The sequence below is a fragment of the Hemitrygon akajei genome, chromosome 19 (assembly GCF_048418815.1).
Source record: "Hemitrygon akajei chromosome 19, sHemAka1.3, whole genome shotgun sequence".
Lineage (NCBI taxonomy): Eukaryota > Metazoa > Chordata > Chondrichthyes > Myliobatiformes > Dasyatidae > Hemitrygon > Hemitrygon akajei.
The window spans coordinates 62,724,817-62,741,659 of NC_133142.1; the positions used below are offsets into that span (position 1 = coordinate 62,724,817).

The 16,843-nt window shown below is 40.6% G+C and overlaps 1 protein-coding gene across 1 annotated transcript in view; it reads right to left on the bottom strand.

Annotated features, from left to right (window-relative positions):
• Positions 1-252: 252 nt before the first annotated feature.
• Positions 253-16,843, bottom strand: part of LOC140741988 (glycerate kinase-like) — a 223,377-nt gene continuing 206,786 nt past the window's right edge. The window contains exon 9 of the mRNA XM_073072637.1: positions 253-1,377. Within this exon, the coding sequence (XP_072928738.1) occupies positions 1,204-1,377 (174 nt within the window). The 3' untranslated portion in view covers positions 253-1,203. The remainder of the gene's footprint in view (positions 1,378-16,843) is intronic.

The following is a 16,843-nucleotide window of genomic DNA, read 5'->3' on the forward strand; positions in this document are numbered from 1 at the left end:
CTTCTTTAGCCAGAAGGTGAATCTGTGGAATTCATTGCCACAGACGGTTGTGGAAGACATGCCACTGAGTATAATAGGCTCTTGATTAGTCAGGGTGTCAAAGGTTACAGAGAGAAGGCAGGAAAATAGGGTTGAGAGGGATAATAAATAAGCTATGATGGAATGGCATAGAAGACTCAATGGACAATTGCCAAATTCTGCTCCTATGTTTTATGGCCTGCCTTACGTAAAGAATAGGCTTGGACAGGTGCATTAAAAAAAACTGACTTTTATTTTGCTATTAGTATTGCTGGTAACTATTTACTGACACAGGCAAAAAAAACCTAGGGAACTGGGGACTGCAAGTGAGACACATTCAGCACCTCAAAAATATCTTTAATGTTAAACAAAAGCATAAAAGGCAAGCACTGCATATACCAACATATGATAAATAGAAGGCATTGAATGGATGGTGCTGATGACCACATACATTCATTTATTGAAGGGCTGCCTAGCTCTGTTTTACAAGCCGAACAGGACCTCATTTTTAATCAGTAAGGACACAAGTACCCTGGTACAGACACAGAATTCGTGTCTCTGAACATCAACCCAATGCCCCCCCTCCCCACCCTCACAAATGTCTACATTGTACACAGGCCAAATTTGGCTTAAATCAATCATCTGTTTCAGAGATCACCAAACTTTTACATAAAGGAATTCAATTTGCATTATTTTTTACCCAATACATTTAAAAATTTCAATTACAGTATTAGCATTAAGAAATCCAATTGTACAAAAGTTGAATCAAGCTACATCTATAAACAGTGATGGCAAACAAATTTCTTAGTTCAGATCTGTGTCAAGAAATACAAGCTGATTGAGTGTGGTTTTTTACCTACCAGTAAGGCTGCACCTGTTAATTATGTAAAGTAGATAAGTTAAAAAGCTATAGTAACGTTTAACCAAAGTTTAGATGAATACATGCATATTGTAAAAATGACCATAGTTAAACATCAGTACACCACTTAACTAGAAAAAAAACAACCGTTGTTGGCTTTTAAATATTGGTAGCAAACTGAGATGTCAGGAACAGTATATAGATAAAATGAGAGGCCAGTATAATCAAGACACTATTGTACTAGATTTAACAAACATCAATTCAAGATTTTTTTTAAAACGAGTGACTGTAAATATATGGTCGGATGCACTTGTCTTGCATTTGTCTTATAGAACGCTGCAAAACGCCTTATGCCTTGGGCGCTTAGCTTGCAGGGCAGCCCGTGTGGCCATTTCAAAAACTTCTCTCACACCATCTTTAGTTTTTGCTGAACATTCCATGTAGCCATATGCACAGATCTTGGTGACCATCTCTTTACCTTCCTCAGGTTTCACGGGTTCCTGAAAGACAGAAAAGAACAAATAAAATTTACCGTAGATTCCGGACTACAGAGCGCACCTGATTAAAAGCCGCTGGCTCTAATTTTAGAAAGAAAATCAATTTTTTACTTGTACAGGCCGCACCGGATTTTCGGCCGCACCGGATTTTTGGTCGCAGGTGTCCCACGTTGTAATATGAGATATTTACACAGAAAGATATTACACGTGAGGATTTTTTAACTTTTAATTAAATCCATATGGTAACATAAACAAATACATATTGCAAATGCTTTTTTTCGAACCGTGCCTGTAACGCGGCTACTTTTAAATATACGTTGCGTATACTTTTTTACTGAACAACATTCCAATATCTCCTAATGACTGGTAAAAAATATATATACTGCAGCCTACCAGGAAAAGTTATTGATCGCCTTTAACTTAAAAGCAGCGTTTTCGCTCCGCCGCTCGCCCCCCGCCGTCCCGTTTATCGCAAACCGGCATTTTTCCCACAAGACGCGGCGAAACCGGGTGTGACGTCAGAAAACAAATATAGTTAAAACAGTTCTAACTTTAACTAACAAATGAATTACTAAGCGAAAATATTATAAACTAACAATGCTTTTCTTCGAGTGTTTTCCATGTTGATGAGGGTGAGTACAAATGACTGATTTACAATAATTTAATTGTGAAAGTGCGCTTGATTTATCGTACAATTTCATTGGACCTCTGTGAACTACTCATCAATTTTATTGGTCTACTGTTACGAGGCAAAATGTTTTTGGCGGCATGAAAAAAAACCATGCATTAGCCGCTCCGTATTAAAGGGCGCAGAGTTCAAAGCTGTTCAAAATGTGGGAAAAAAGTAGCGGCTTAAAATCCGGAATCTACGGTAATTACTTCATAGCAAAACTGAAATTAGCTCTAGCAACACACACAGAATGCTAGAGGAACTCAGCAGGTCAGGCAGCAATGATAAAGAGCTGACGTTTCAGGCTGAGACCCTTCATCAAGACTGCTGCCTGATCAGCTGAGTTCATCCAGCATTTTGTGTGTGTTACTCCAGATTTCCAACATCTTCAGAACCTCATGTGTTTATGAAATTGTTTGCAGTTCTGACTTGCTAGGACAATGTTACAGTGAAACTGTTAGATACCAAGATAAGCTTGCCTTCAGAAGAGCCCTACAGTAAATGATAACAAAATAAAAAACTCCCAGATGCCATTAATATTTACAAAACTCTCATCGTCAATAGATGCAATCTTTAAACAATGCAAACATAAGAAAATCTGCAGATGCTGGAAATTCAAACAACACACATAAAATACTGATGGAACGCAGCAGGCCAGGCAGCATCTATAGGAAGAAGTACAGTCGACGTTTCGGGTCAAGACCCTTCGTCAGGACTAACTAAAAAAAGAGATAGTAAGAGATTTGAAAGTGTGAGGGGAAGAGGGAGATCTGAAATGATAGAAGAAGACAGGAGGGGGAGGGATGATGTTAAGAGCTGGAAAGTTGATTGGCAAAAGGGTACACAGCTGGAGAAGGGAAAGGATCATGGGTTGGGAAGCCTAGGGAGAAAGAAAGGGAGAGGGGAGCACCAGAGGAAGATGGAGAGCAGGCAAGGAGTGATTGTGAGAGGGACAGAAAGGGGGGGGGGGGGGGTGGATGGATGGATAGATAAATAAATAAGGGATGGGGTAAGAAGGGGAGGAGGGGCATTAACAGAAGTTAGAGAAATCAATGTTCGTACCATCAGGTTGGAGGCTACCCAGACGGAATATAAGGTGTTGTTCCTCCAACCTAAGTGTGGATTCATCTTGACAGTAGAAGAGGCCATGGATTCACATATCAGAATGGGAATGGGATGTGGAATTAAAACGTGAGGCCACTGGGAGATCCTGCTTTCTCTGGCGGACAGAGCATAGGTGTTCCGTGAAATGGTCTCCCAGTCTGCATCGGGTCTCACCAATATATAGAAGGCTGCACTGGGAGCACCGGGCGCAGTATATCATACCAGCCGACTCACAGGTGAAGTGTCGCTGTCTGTCTGGGGCCCTGAATGGTGGTGAGGGAGGAAGTGTAAGGGCAGGTGTAGCACTTGTTCCGCTTACAAGGGTAAGTGCCAGGAGGGAGACTGGTAGGAAGGGATGGGGGGTGACGAATGGACAAGGGAGTTGCGTAGGGAGCAATCCCTGCGAAAAGTAGAAAGAATGGGGGAGGGAAAGATGTGCTTGGTGGTGGGATCTTGTTGGAAGTGGCCCGGAGGCTGGTAGGGTAGTAGGTGAGGACAAGGGAAACCCTATCCCTAGTGGGGTGGTGGGAGGATGGGGTGAGAGCAGATGTGCATGAAATGGGAGAGATGCGTTTGAGAGCAGAGTTGATGGTGGAAGAAGGGAAGCCCCTTTCTTTTAAAAAAAGGAAGACATCTCCTGCGTCCTGGAATGAAAAGCCTCATCCTGACAGCAGATGCGGCAGAGATGGAGGAATTGCGAGAAGGGGATGGCATTTTTGCAAGAGACAGGGTGGGAAGAGGAATAGCCCAGGTAGTTGTGAGAGTCCGTGGGCTTATAGTAGACATCAGTAGATAAGCTGTCTCCAGAGATAGAGACAGAAAGGTCAAGAAAGGGAAGGGAGGTGTCAGAAATGGACCAGGTAAATTTGAGGGCAAGGTGAAAGTTGGAGGCAAAGTTAATGAAGTCAACAAGCTCAGCAAGCGTGCAGAAAGTAGCACCAATGCAGTCGTTGATGTAGCGAAGGAAAAGTGGGGGCAGATACTAGTATAGGCTTGGAACATGGACTACTCCACAAAGCCAACAAAAAGGCAGGCATAGCTGGGACCCATATGGGGCAATGTACTTTTAATCAACTTAATTATCAACAGATTTCATGATCTTCTGAAAGACTCAGCAGACTATGCAGGTACAGCACCTTTAAATGGATGAAGGTTCACTGCCATGGCTGGAAGCGAAATGTGGAAGTGCTGGGAGGGGGATCTTCAAGCAATGAAGCAATGTTCCCTCTAAGGTGTGCGCGTGCTTTCATCCTTTGACAAAGTGCACAAAGGAATTTAAACTGCACACAAAATGTTGTCACCATCTATCTCATTGGCATGTTAAATATATTCCACGAGCGTACATTTCCTTTTCTGGTTTCTGATGCAGTGTTGACAACAAGGAGCTTGCGATGATTTGTCTGCAGATTTTAGAACTGGCTTATTTATACTGTTTTTTATTGAAGAAATTATTCACTCACTATGTTGAATTCCAAAGAAGCAAAGGGCATGAGTGCAAAAGAACTGCTAGTCCATTGAAAGCAGAATGGCTTAATGAAACAGTAGAAACTGCTACACTGAAAACTCATGAGGTCAGGAACGTGCACCTACGAGAAATATTTATGTACAATACAGTAGCTGGTGTATGTCGCGATGCAAAACTTGCTGGCGGATTTGTAAGTGGGAAGAAATGGAGTGATATTTGGAAAGCATCATTTAGCAAGCAAATCACATATGGACAATGTACAAAAGCTCCAGCGAGAAAATCCTTCATTACCTGTTACAAGCCTGCTACGCATGTTTGTGAGAATGCAGATGAACGTGAGCAAATTGATCAAATCCAGAATCCAATATTTTGCTAGATATTGAAATAAATACATCTATATACAAAGTTCAGCGCACACACTGGGCAAAAAAAATTGCATAGCACAAGATTTTTGCACATACTGGTCATTATAAATTAGACGGAACATTGACTCCAAGGCAGGCTGAAATGCATGGGAAGAAGCCTCCTCAACCCAGCATCTTGTTAGCAAATCACTGGAGAACAAAATTGAAGATCTGAAGGCAAGATTGCTGTATCAGAGGGAAAAGAGATTGTTGTCTTCTATGTTTGAGCGAGACATGGCTTTCTTCCAGCACGCCAGATGTAGGGATTAGACCCAAAGGTTTGTCAATTTACAGAATGGTCCAAACTGCTCATTCAGAAAAAAACAAAAGGTGGAGATGTGTGTTTCAATGATAAACTCTTTTTGGTGCTCCAAAAGGCGGTTTTGTTGAATTGTGTACCCCTGACCTTGAACATTTGACGATCAGATGCCAACCATTCTATTTACCTTAGGAATTCTTATCCATAATCCTGACTGCAGTTTACATACCAACACCAGCTGACTATAATCAAGCACTTATGATTCTGCATGATGCTGTCTCCAAACAAGAAATAGTCCATTCTGACCCATTTCAAATCATAGTCAGAGTCTTCAACCAGGCTTGTTTGAAGAAAGCCCCGCACAATTAACATCAGCATATAACCTGTAGCACCAGAGATCCCAAAATAATAGATCACTGTTATACTCAAATAAGGAATGCCTACCGTTCCACACTCATACCACATTCTTGTAAATCAGATCACTTGGCTGTCCTTCTCCTACCTATGTACAGACAGAGGCTGAAGAGCAAAGCTCCAGAGATTAGGGCAATAAAGAGGTGGTCGCATGAGGCAGAGAAGTGGCTGCAGGATCGCTTTGAGTTGGTGGACTGAGCTATGTTTAAGGACTCACCTTTGGATCTAAATGAATACACCATGCTTGTGTCAGATTTTATTAAAACAGTTGTAGACAAGAGTGTCCCTACAAAATCATTCAGACTCTTTCCCAATCAGAAGCCCTGGAATGAATCACGAATCCACAATCTGCTAAGAGCCACATCAAAGGCATTCAAGTCTAGCCAATAAAGTTACAAGAGGTCCAGGTACAATCTCCAGAAAGCAATCTCACAGACAAAGTGGAAATTCCGGGCTTGTTATGTACCCAATACTGTTTAAATGAACCAGCAGCAATAGACCACGCCTGGAGTCTGGTTTTGATGTTAGATAGTATTAGTATCTACTTATATAGCAACTTAATCAAGAATAATCAAAAGTTAACAGTGTTATGAGTATCCATCTGTGTAAATATAACTTCCAAACTATTGAGCTTGTTGGGGGGGGGGGGGGGGGGCACCAGGCTTAAAATCTTGAGATGGTAAGGTATAAAAGTTCATCCACAGATTAAATAATATGAGAGAGATATTTGTAATCCAAGGTGAATGTCGAGAGAAGGCATTTATGTTGTATTCCACAGGTTCCAATATGGTAAAACAGGATAACAATCACCATAGGTTTTATCCGTCGTCGTTCCAAATCCACTTATAGTAGCTTATCACAGGGGTATTGTCTTCAAAGGGAATTACCACCCAGGCAAGGGTTAACACATAGGTAGATTCCACAAGGTTGCCCCAATCACTGATCACTATAGAACTGAGGAACAGTAAGGGCAAAAAGACCCTAATGGGTGTTGTCTACAGGCCACCAAACAGTAGCATGGATATTGGGTGCAAGTTGAATAGGGAGTTAACATTGGCATGTGGCAAAGGTAATGTCGCAGTAGTTATGGGGGATTTCAACATGCAGGTGAACTGGGCGAATCAGGTTGGTGCTGGACCTCAGGATAGGGAGTTTGTAGAGTGCCTACGGGATGCATTCTTGGAACAGCTTGTACAAGAGCCGACCAGGGACACGGCTATTCTGGATTTAGTGTTGTGTAATGAACAGGATTTGATAAGCGATCTTGAAGTAAAGGAGCCATTAGGAGGTAGTGACCATAATATGATAAGTTTTTATCTGCAATTTGAGAAGGATAAGGGCAGATCGGAGGTGTCAGTGTTGCAGTTGAACAAAGGAGACTATGGAGCCATGAGGGAGGAGCTGGCCAAAGTTAACTGGACAGATATCCTAGCAGAAAAGACAGTGGAACAGCAATGGCAGGTATTCTTGGGAATAATGCACAAGGTGCAAAATCAGTTCATCCCCCGGAGAAGGAAGGATTCAAAGGGGGGAAAGGGGCCACAGTGGTTGACAAAGGAAGTCAGAGATTGCATTAAAAAAAAGGAAGTATGACAGAGCTAAGGTGAGTGGGAGGACAGATGATTGGGAAATTTTTAAGGAACAACAGAACTTAACTAAAAAGGCAATACGGGGAGAAAAAATGAGGTACATACTCAAGCTTGCCAGGAATATAAAGGAGGATAGCAAAAGCTTTTTTAGGTATGTGAAGAGAAAGAAGATAGTTAAGAACAATGTTGGGCCCTTGAAGAATGAATTGGGTGAAATTGTTATGGGAAACAGAGAAATGGCAGAAGAATTTAATAAGTACTTTAGATCTGTCTTCACTAGGGAAGACACAAGCAATCTCCCAGATGTATGGATGGGCCAAGGACATAGGGTAACAGAGGAAATGAAACAGATTGACATTAGGAAGGAAACGGTGATGAGTAGACTGATGGGACTGAAGGCTGACAAATCCCCAGGTCCAGATGGTCTGCATCCTAGGGTACTAAAGGAGGTGGCTCTGGAAACTGCGGACGCATTGGTAATCATTTTCCAATGTTCCTTAGATTCAGGATCAGTTCCTGAGGATTGGAGAATGGCTGATGTTATCCCACTTTTTAAGAAAGGAGGGAGGGAGAAAACAGAGAACTATTGTCCTGTCAGCGTAACATCAGTAGTGGGGAAGATGCTAGAGTCCATTATTAAAGATGAAATAGTGGCATATCTAGATAGCAGTAATAGGATTGGGCCGAGCCAGCATGGATTTACCAAGGGCAAATCATGCTTGACTAATCTATTGGAGTTTTTCAAGGATGTAACCAGGAATTTAGACAAAGGAGATCTAGTGGATGTAGCGTACCTCGATTTTCAGAAGGCATTTGATAAGGTCCCACATAGGAGATTGGTGGGTAAAATCAGAGCTCATGGCATTGGGGGGAAGATATTGACATGGATAGAAAACTGGTTGGCAGATAGAAAGCAAAGGGTAACGGTGAATGGGTGTTTCTCGGAATGGCAGGTGGTGACTAGTGGGGTGCCATAGGGCTCGGTATTGGGACCACAGCTGTTTACGATTTACATCAATGATTTAGATGAAGGCATTGAGAATAACATCAGCAAGTTTGCTGATGATACTAAGCTGGGTGGCAGTGTGACATGTGATGAGGATGTTAGGAGAATTCAGGGTGACTTGGATAGGCTGAGTGAGTGGGCAGATACTTGGCAGATGACGTTTAATGTGAATAAGTCTGAAGTTATCCACTTTGGGAGTAAGAACAGGAAGGCAGATTATTATCTGAACGGTGTAGAGTTAGGTAAGGGAGAAATACAAAGAGATCTAGGAGTCCTTGTTCATCAGTCACTGAAGGTGAATGAGCAAGTGCAGCAGGCAGTGAAGAAGGCTAATGGAGGGGGGACGTCACATGATGACGTAGGATCGAGACGCTGGAACCCAGCTCTCCCGTAAAAAGTTAATAAATTAATGTCTAAATGAAGAAAAGTTAGTCAATACTTTCTAAAAATTACTTATAAACTACTCCGGATTGTGTCAAGCTATGCCTCAAGGAAGGAAGATGAAGAAAACTAATACGCAAGTTGGAACGAGAACAAGGCCCATGTCTACCGAGGAGCCACTGTCTCAGGTACATTATACCACCGGCGATACGGAACAGGAGACTGCGGCAACATTGGCCATTCCTAAAGGAAAAGGCCATCGTGAACTGCGCAAACGCGAAGGATGGAGCATGCGCAAACGGGAGCAACAAGAACTACAAAGCCCAGCTACCACTGCAACTGAAAGTGATAGCGAATCGGAGGAAGAGTCAGATCTCCCGGAAAGATCAGATGAAGAGGGAACTAAAAGTCCTTCTAGAAATATAGAAAAGACTTTGAGGCAAATAATGCGTAAATTGGACACATTAAAAGTAATTAAAAATAATCAAAAAATACTCGAAAAAAAATGACCAATATGGAGATTATGCTTGATAAAATGACAAAGAGACAGGAAAAAATGGAAAAAAGAATTACAGACTTGGAAACTACAACGGAGGACATGGTTGAAAGAATGGACAAAATGGAAAAGGAAAATACTGCTTGGACATCAGAAAGAAAACAAATTATGGAAAAAATTGATAAGCTTGAAAATTTCAGTAGACGAAATAATATTAAAATTGTTGGACTTAAAGAAGATATAGAAGCAGAAGATCCAATAAATTTTTTTCAAAAATGGATCCCTGAAAAATTGGAAATGGAAAGAGAAACTCCAATTGAGATCGAAAGGGCTCATAGATCCTTAAGGTCAAGACCCCGAGCTGATCAAAACCCACGATCAATTTTGATAAAATGCTTACGATACCAAGACAAAGAAAAGATCCTGAAGGCCGCTGCCCAAAGTGCCAAAAATAGAAACAGGCCACTGATGATAGCAGGGAAACCAGTTCTTTTTTATCCTGATATAAGTTACAACCTGTTGAAGAGAAAGAAGGAATTTAACCCAGCGAAAAAAGCCTTATGGGAAAAGGGTTATAAATTTACAATGCGTCATCCAGCAACACTGATAATTTTTTTGGAGGAGGGAAAAATTTTTTTTTCCGATTATCGAAAAGCGGAGGAGTTTGTACAAGAACTTCCATCTATTTGCTAATTACACATAGAGGCTTCCAAACGTAATGGATTAAAGATGAAGATAGACCCAACGAACAGAAGTGATGGACATTTATGGATATTATAGAAGAGAAAAGCAAAATTTTAGAAATACTAAATGAGAATAGTATTTTTTTTTCTCTTCTTATACATATACTTTTTTATTTTGCGGGGGGGCTGGGGAGCTTTGGATCGGTTACTGCGGGATTCACGTGTGTAATCATGGCGGTTGCCATGACCCGTACAGCAGAGGGGGGTAATGTTGTGGGTTTTTTTCCACAACATTAGTAGGAGGGTATTTTGTTTTTTTCTTTATATTTTAATTTTCTTCTATCTTTTTGCCTGGATGATTGGTGGGGACACACATAGCAACATGGAGATTTTTATAAAGATTTCCCAGGATACCACGAAAGTTGAAGGATTAGATATTATTATAGATTGGAGTAATATAATAAAAAAAAATAAAGACTTATATACTAAAGTTATTACGTACTCCATGGTCCAATATCCAGGCATTCCTTTTTTTTTCTTTCTTATTTTTTTAATAGGGATGTTAGGGGGGAGGGGTTAAGGGGAGGGGGGCTGGGTAACACATTTTTTTTTCATACACATTTATTCTGTAACTATTTGAAAACAATAAAAAAAAGTTTAAAAAAAAAAGAAGGCTAATGGAATGTTGGCCTTTATTACAAAGGGAATTGAGTACAAGAGCAAGGAAATCCTTTTGCATTTGTACAGGGCCCTGGTGAGACCACACCTGGAGTATTGTGTACAGTTTTGGTCTCCAGGGTTAAGGAAGGACATCCTGGCTGTAGAGGAAGTGCAGCGTAGATTCACAAGATTAATTCCTGGGATCTCCGGACTGTCTTACGCAGAGAGGTTAGAGAGACTGGGCTTGTACACACTGGAATTAAGGAGATTGAGAGGGGATCTAATTGCAACATATAAGATTATTAAGGGATTGGACAAGATAGAGGCAGGAAATATGTTCCAGATGCTGGGAGAGTCCAGTACCAGAGGGCATGGTTTGAGAATAAGGGGTAGGTCATTTAGGACAGAGTTAAGGAAAAACTTCTTCTCCCAGAGAGTTGTGGGGGTCTGGAATGCACTGCCTCGGAAGGCAGTGGAGGCCAATTCTCTGGATGCTTTCAAAAAGGAGCTAGATAGGTATCTTATGGATAGGGGAATCAAGGGATATGGGGACAAGGCAGGAACCAGGTATTAATAGTAGATGATCAGCCATGATCTCAGAATGGTGGTGCAGGTTCGAAGGGCCGAATGGTCTACTTCTGCACCTATTGTCTATTGTCTATAATCACCCAACATGATAGCCACTTAGTGATGTGCCAGGTCGATGCTCAACCCACTCTTGTGGGCACTCGAAAGTTCCAACCAGTGATCCCTTAAGTCACTGGCTTCCTTCCATTGACCTACTCCAACTGCAACTGACTGTGTGTGTGTGTATGTGTCCTTGCTTAAATCAAAACAAGTTGCAGTCAAGTAGTTCCGCCCCCCTCTCTCTCTCAGACAAAATTAAACAGGAGCTGAGAAAGCTGGTGGCTGACATCTTAAAATGACAGTCCACGGCACGACAAGCCTAGGGGCTCATCACACTTCCCCCCAAAAAAGAAAATTTTGATCAAAGAGCAAAATTTTACCTGCGAACTATAGAGTGTAAAACAATATATATGTCATTATCACATTGCAGAAGCGTATACAAATACCAGTTTTTTTCCCCTTGAAAGCTTAGCATCTGGACAGACGATCTGCAATGATATTGTCTGCGTCTTTCACATGCTTTATTACCAAATCACATTCCTACAAAATCAGACAGTGTGGTTGAACCGGAGTCTGATTAACCATTTTCTTTAACCATGTAGATGCAAACATCCACCCTATGAATAGGGTAAGCATCTGTCTTTGTTACTGCATTTACCTTCCTATTGTTACATACCCCGTAACGGGTTAAAAGAACCAGCAGAAATGGAACACACCTGGAGTCTGGTTTTGCTATAAGCAAAACACTATTTATTAGTATCTACCAATAGTAGTAAACTTAAAACCAGATAAAACAAGGATTAACAGTGTTAGACACATATAAGCATATATGGGTGTGAATATGTTTCCCAAACTCATTCAAGCTTAGGTGGTAAATGATACCGTCTTATGATGGTATGTGAGAAAGTTCAGTTCAATGCACGAGGTTGCTGTTGTTGATAAGAGAGATTTTTAATCCAAAGGCGTATGTTGTGAGAATGCAATTACATCGATATTCCACATGTAACGGGGGATTTCTTTTTTTTTTGTTACTGTGTATGTAATCAAAATGGCGTCTTTGTTTTGTTAAAAGTAGGAATGCTGGCGCCTGTGTTAATAGTAGGAATGCTAGCATCTTTGTTATGATAAGTGCTGGAAACTTGTTTGGGACTGTAAACTGATTGTTGGCGGGGATTTTGGGGAGTCGGGGCGATGGAGTGAGAGAGAGAGGACGGGATGCTGGAAGCTGGGCGACAGTCCCCGGCCCAAGGTTTCGGTGATGAGAGGAGACGGAGACAGAGGAGTGTGGAGCGTCTGGTCAACCACCGTGGGGGTCCCAGGAGGCGGGTCGAGGAGTCGAGGGGATCGAATGCCAAAATACTTCAGTAATTGAGCTCCAACGATTGTGCACGAAGTGGTTTGGACTTTGATAAGTTTGGCGCCTTTTCTTTTTTTTCTCTTATTCATATATACTGTATCGTTAGTAATCGCTTAGTTATAGTAATCTTTATAAATTGTACTCATTTAATCGCATAAGGTGTACTGTCTGTTTTTTGGGCGAGGCGGGGACATCACACAGCATCCACACCAGCTGATTACCCAGTTTGGCGGGGCCGAAGGCTGCTCCCCCTAGACTAGAACGAGTTTGAGCGATGCCTGAGGCGACCCAGGGGTTAAACACAAATTCCACGACAGCAATACAGAATAACAATAGTAGTAGCTTTTATCTCCGAAGTTGTTCCACTCCACACACACGAAGTATCACCAACAGTGATCTTCAACCAATATCCTTTCAACACAAGTGGTACCACACACAAATTCAGCTACAGGACATCTCAAAGTGGTGGCCACAGGGTACTCAAACAAAATCCACGTATGGATTATCACCAACAGTAGCTTATCACAAAAAGGGGACCATCTTCAAGGGGACCACCACCCAAGCAAGGGTCGACACACCGGTAGATTCCACAAGGTTACCCCAAACACACAATGTGATAGCCACTTATCCAGTTCCACAACATACAAAATAACTCCAACAGTGATTTGCCACAGGGTGCCTTTCTTCAGTGAACTACCACACCCAGACAAGGGTAAACATACACGTGGTACTCACAAAGGTTTTCCCCTCACCAGAGAACCCACTCCAGTGGACTAACTAAGTGACAATCACACTTCCGTAGCCGAATGGAAACAAACTCACCCTTACAGGCTACTTAGAGAGAGAGTCCAAACAGTGATCTCTTTGTCACTAGGCTTCTTCCATTTCAAACCTTCCTTTCCTCTCTTCTCTTCCTGCAAACTTGTTCTAGTTGCAGAAAACTTGTGAGAGTCATCTATCAAATACTCAGGATCGATCTTAACTCACCCCTTTTGGGCTACTGAGTTTAAACCAGCAACTGACTTCACTGGTGTCTTTCATTGACTGAATCCATCTTGACTCTAAGCATGTGAGTGTCTGTGTGTCTGTAAGAGGAATCATCTGACCTTGCTTATTCAAAACAAGCCGCAGAGTAGATGTAAATACAAGCTGCTCACCATAGCAACCAAGCAGTCAATAGAAATCCAAAAGTCAGTCTCATTCTCCCGGCGTTTTAAAGTGACAGTCCCCAGAAAAAATGACCCCCAGGAGTACATAACACTATAATCAGTACAAAATCTAACGCTACTGTCAGGTTTGGGCACAATAAAATAGGGTGAGGCCCAATCTGATGTTGACGGCCTGATAATACCATTTTTCAGCATATATTCAATCTCCTGCTCAGCCAATTTACTCTTTTCTACGTTCATATGCTAGGGGTGCTGCTTAATTGGGTCAGCTTGACCAACATCTACGTCATGCACAGCGACTGAAGTTTGTTTGGGTACATTGGGAAACAAATCTTCAAATTTTAGAATTAATTCTTTCAGTTGTTGTCGTTGCTTTGGCTGCAAATGGACTAATTTGTTATCAATGTTTTCCAAAATAACTGAGTTCAGAAGCCTCACTGAGACTATGTTTGGCTTGTTAAAATTTTCAGATGAGTCAGTTATCCCATTCTCAGGCCCTCTAGTTTCACGTTTCCACAACAACACTCACAGATGGTCAAAATAATGCTTTATCATATATACATGTACTATTTGTGTGGGTTTTCTTCGATCGGGTGTTTTGTCAACATTGGAAATAACATCTATACTTTGTCCTCCACGTGATATGTCCGTTCTTGAGCTCGCTTATCATACCGACGTTTGATTTTGTCTTGAGAAGCCTTCAAGTTTTGTCTGACTAGACTACAGACTTGGTGTAATTTATTTTTGAACTCCAAAACATAGCTTAACAAGCTAACATGCACTTTTTCATCAGTCCATTGTTCCCTCAGCACAGTCAAAGGTCCCCTCACTCTGTGACCAAATACAAGTTCAAATGGACTAAAACCTAGCGATTCCTGCACCGATTCTCTTATGGCAAATAGGAGCAAATGTACCCCCTCATCCCAGTCTTTTCCATTCTCAATACAGTATGTCTTAATCATTGTTTTGAGGGTAGAATGAGATCTTTTTAAAGCTCCTTGTGTCAGACTCTCTTCTCGGCAGCTCATAGAGTAAGAAGCTTGTTGGCTCTGCTCCAACCTTTTACAATTTTTCTTCCACTGCTACTTTTGTTTAAACTTTGAAGATTCACTACTTTTAGTGAAGGATCAACGATTTAATTACGATGGCTGGAACTCGATCTGGAAAGGAATTAAGATGTGGCAAAATTGTTTCTGAAACTGAACAAACTGAACTTACAAGGGAGGCAGAAGAAGCCTATACTCCTGAAAGAATGTTTTCTTTGATGCAAGATACTAACACTAAAATTGGAATGGTGGACTCTAAAATTGATAAACTGACGAAAGCTGATGAAAAGCTTGAATTAACCGTCTCTGCATCCAGGAATCTTTGAGGAATCTGGAATCTCAATATCAAATGCTTAAAATGGATACTAATAAAATCGGAAGGCAACAGGAGGCACTACATCGAGTGATTAAAGAGCAGGAATTTAAGTTCTCTAACATGGAAAAGAGAATTGCTGAAGTTTCTTTGGAATTATCAAGAATTAAGAAGAAAACGATTGATCTCGAAAGCAGAAGCCGAAGGAAGAATTTATGCATACTGGGGTTGCCTGAAAATATGGAAACCAGTGAGCCATTAAAGCTTTTTATAACCATGTTATGCTCACTTTTTAGTGAGATACTCGAAACCTCTCTGTTAATAGACAGGGTGCACCGAATTTCTCATTCCAAGCCATCGCAGGAGATGAAACCCCGCACTGTGATTCTGTGTTTACACTATTTTGCTACTAAAGAAGCAATTCTTCGAGATGCCAGGAAGCAGGGAAAACTAACTTATAATGGTGTGGAATTTCGTATAGTTGAAGGTTCTGCCCCCGAGGTGTATGCAGAAAGAATTAAATATCGGCTTGTGATGGCAGAATTGTATAAGAAAAATCTTTGCCCATCGCTGAGATATCCTGCCCGTTTGTTAATTTTTCCACGTAATGCTCGTCCAAAACATTTTGTATCTCCTGAGTTTCTCAACGAGTTTAAAGCTGTCATCTAAGATACTCTAACACTGCTGTCTTGCAAGCAACTCTTAACTTTTAATCCTTAGCTGACAATCGTTGGTAGTTGATTTGTTGAAATCAAATTTGTTGGTAGTTGATCTATGCCCTAGGTCTGTACAGCCATCGGTTAGACTTTTGTACTTTTTTTCTTTCTTTAACATTTGTATGAATTTAATTTGAGTAACATTTTATTTGCTTGAATCTATCTTTTCTGAATATATGATTAATTTTTATTAAATGAATTTAAGATGGCCACTGTTAATTACATGCTAACATCTATTAGTCATAATATTGATTACAATCTTTAGCTTAGTCGTTTTCAGCTGAATCGTTGAAAGTTCAATTTATGTTTTTTCTTGATTCAGACATCGTTTGGTTTTATTTTTTTCTCTTCTTCCTTTTTCCAGAAGCTGTAAGAGTTTAATTTTAATTGTATCTTATTATTTCGTTAAATATTTCTTTTTCGATATGTTTAGTTTTTGTTAAACAAACTTAAGATGGCCGCTGTTGACTACATTTTAACCTCTGTAATACTACTATGATATTTGGAATTTTTCAATTTTTTTTTTCTTTTTGTATCTGATGTTGTGTCTTCAGTCAGTGGTGTCAGTATATAACTGTTTTTTTAAAAAATGGAGTCTGCCGTTTAGAGAGAGGGGTTTAGGGTGGTTAGATTAGCATACCATCTGCCTATTGGATGGTTTGTTTTCTGGCTTTGGGGGGAGAGGGGTGGGGCTATTAGTTTAGGTTTCTTCAACTAGGTAGTTCTGAGAGAGTTTTCTGTCAATCATGCTGTTTTTTTTCTTTCTGATCAAATCAATAATTTGTTCTTCCCTGCGGTTTTGGTTTATTTCAGCGCACTAATTTATTTTATAAATCCCTAAATTAAAGTCTCAGTATGGATGTTAATAAAATTAATATAATTTCCTAAAATTTGAATGGCTTGACTCAACCTATTAAGCGTAGAAAGTTTTTTTAAAAATTGAGAACATTTCAAGCCGGTATTATTTTTGCGCAGGAGACCCACATCCATAGGGAAGATGAAAATCGTTTTTTTTAATTTTGGAAGGATTCTCAATAACACTCTTTGTCAATATCAAAAAATAGAGCAGTGTCTATTTTTATTATTTTAAAGTTTCTTTCGTACATTTTA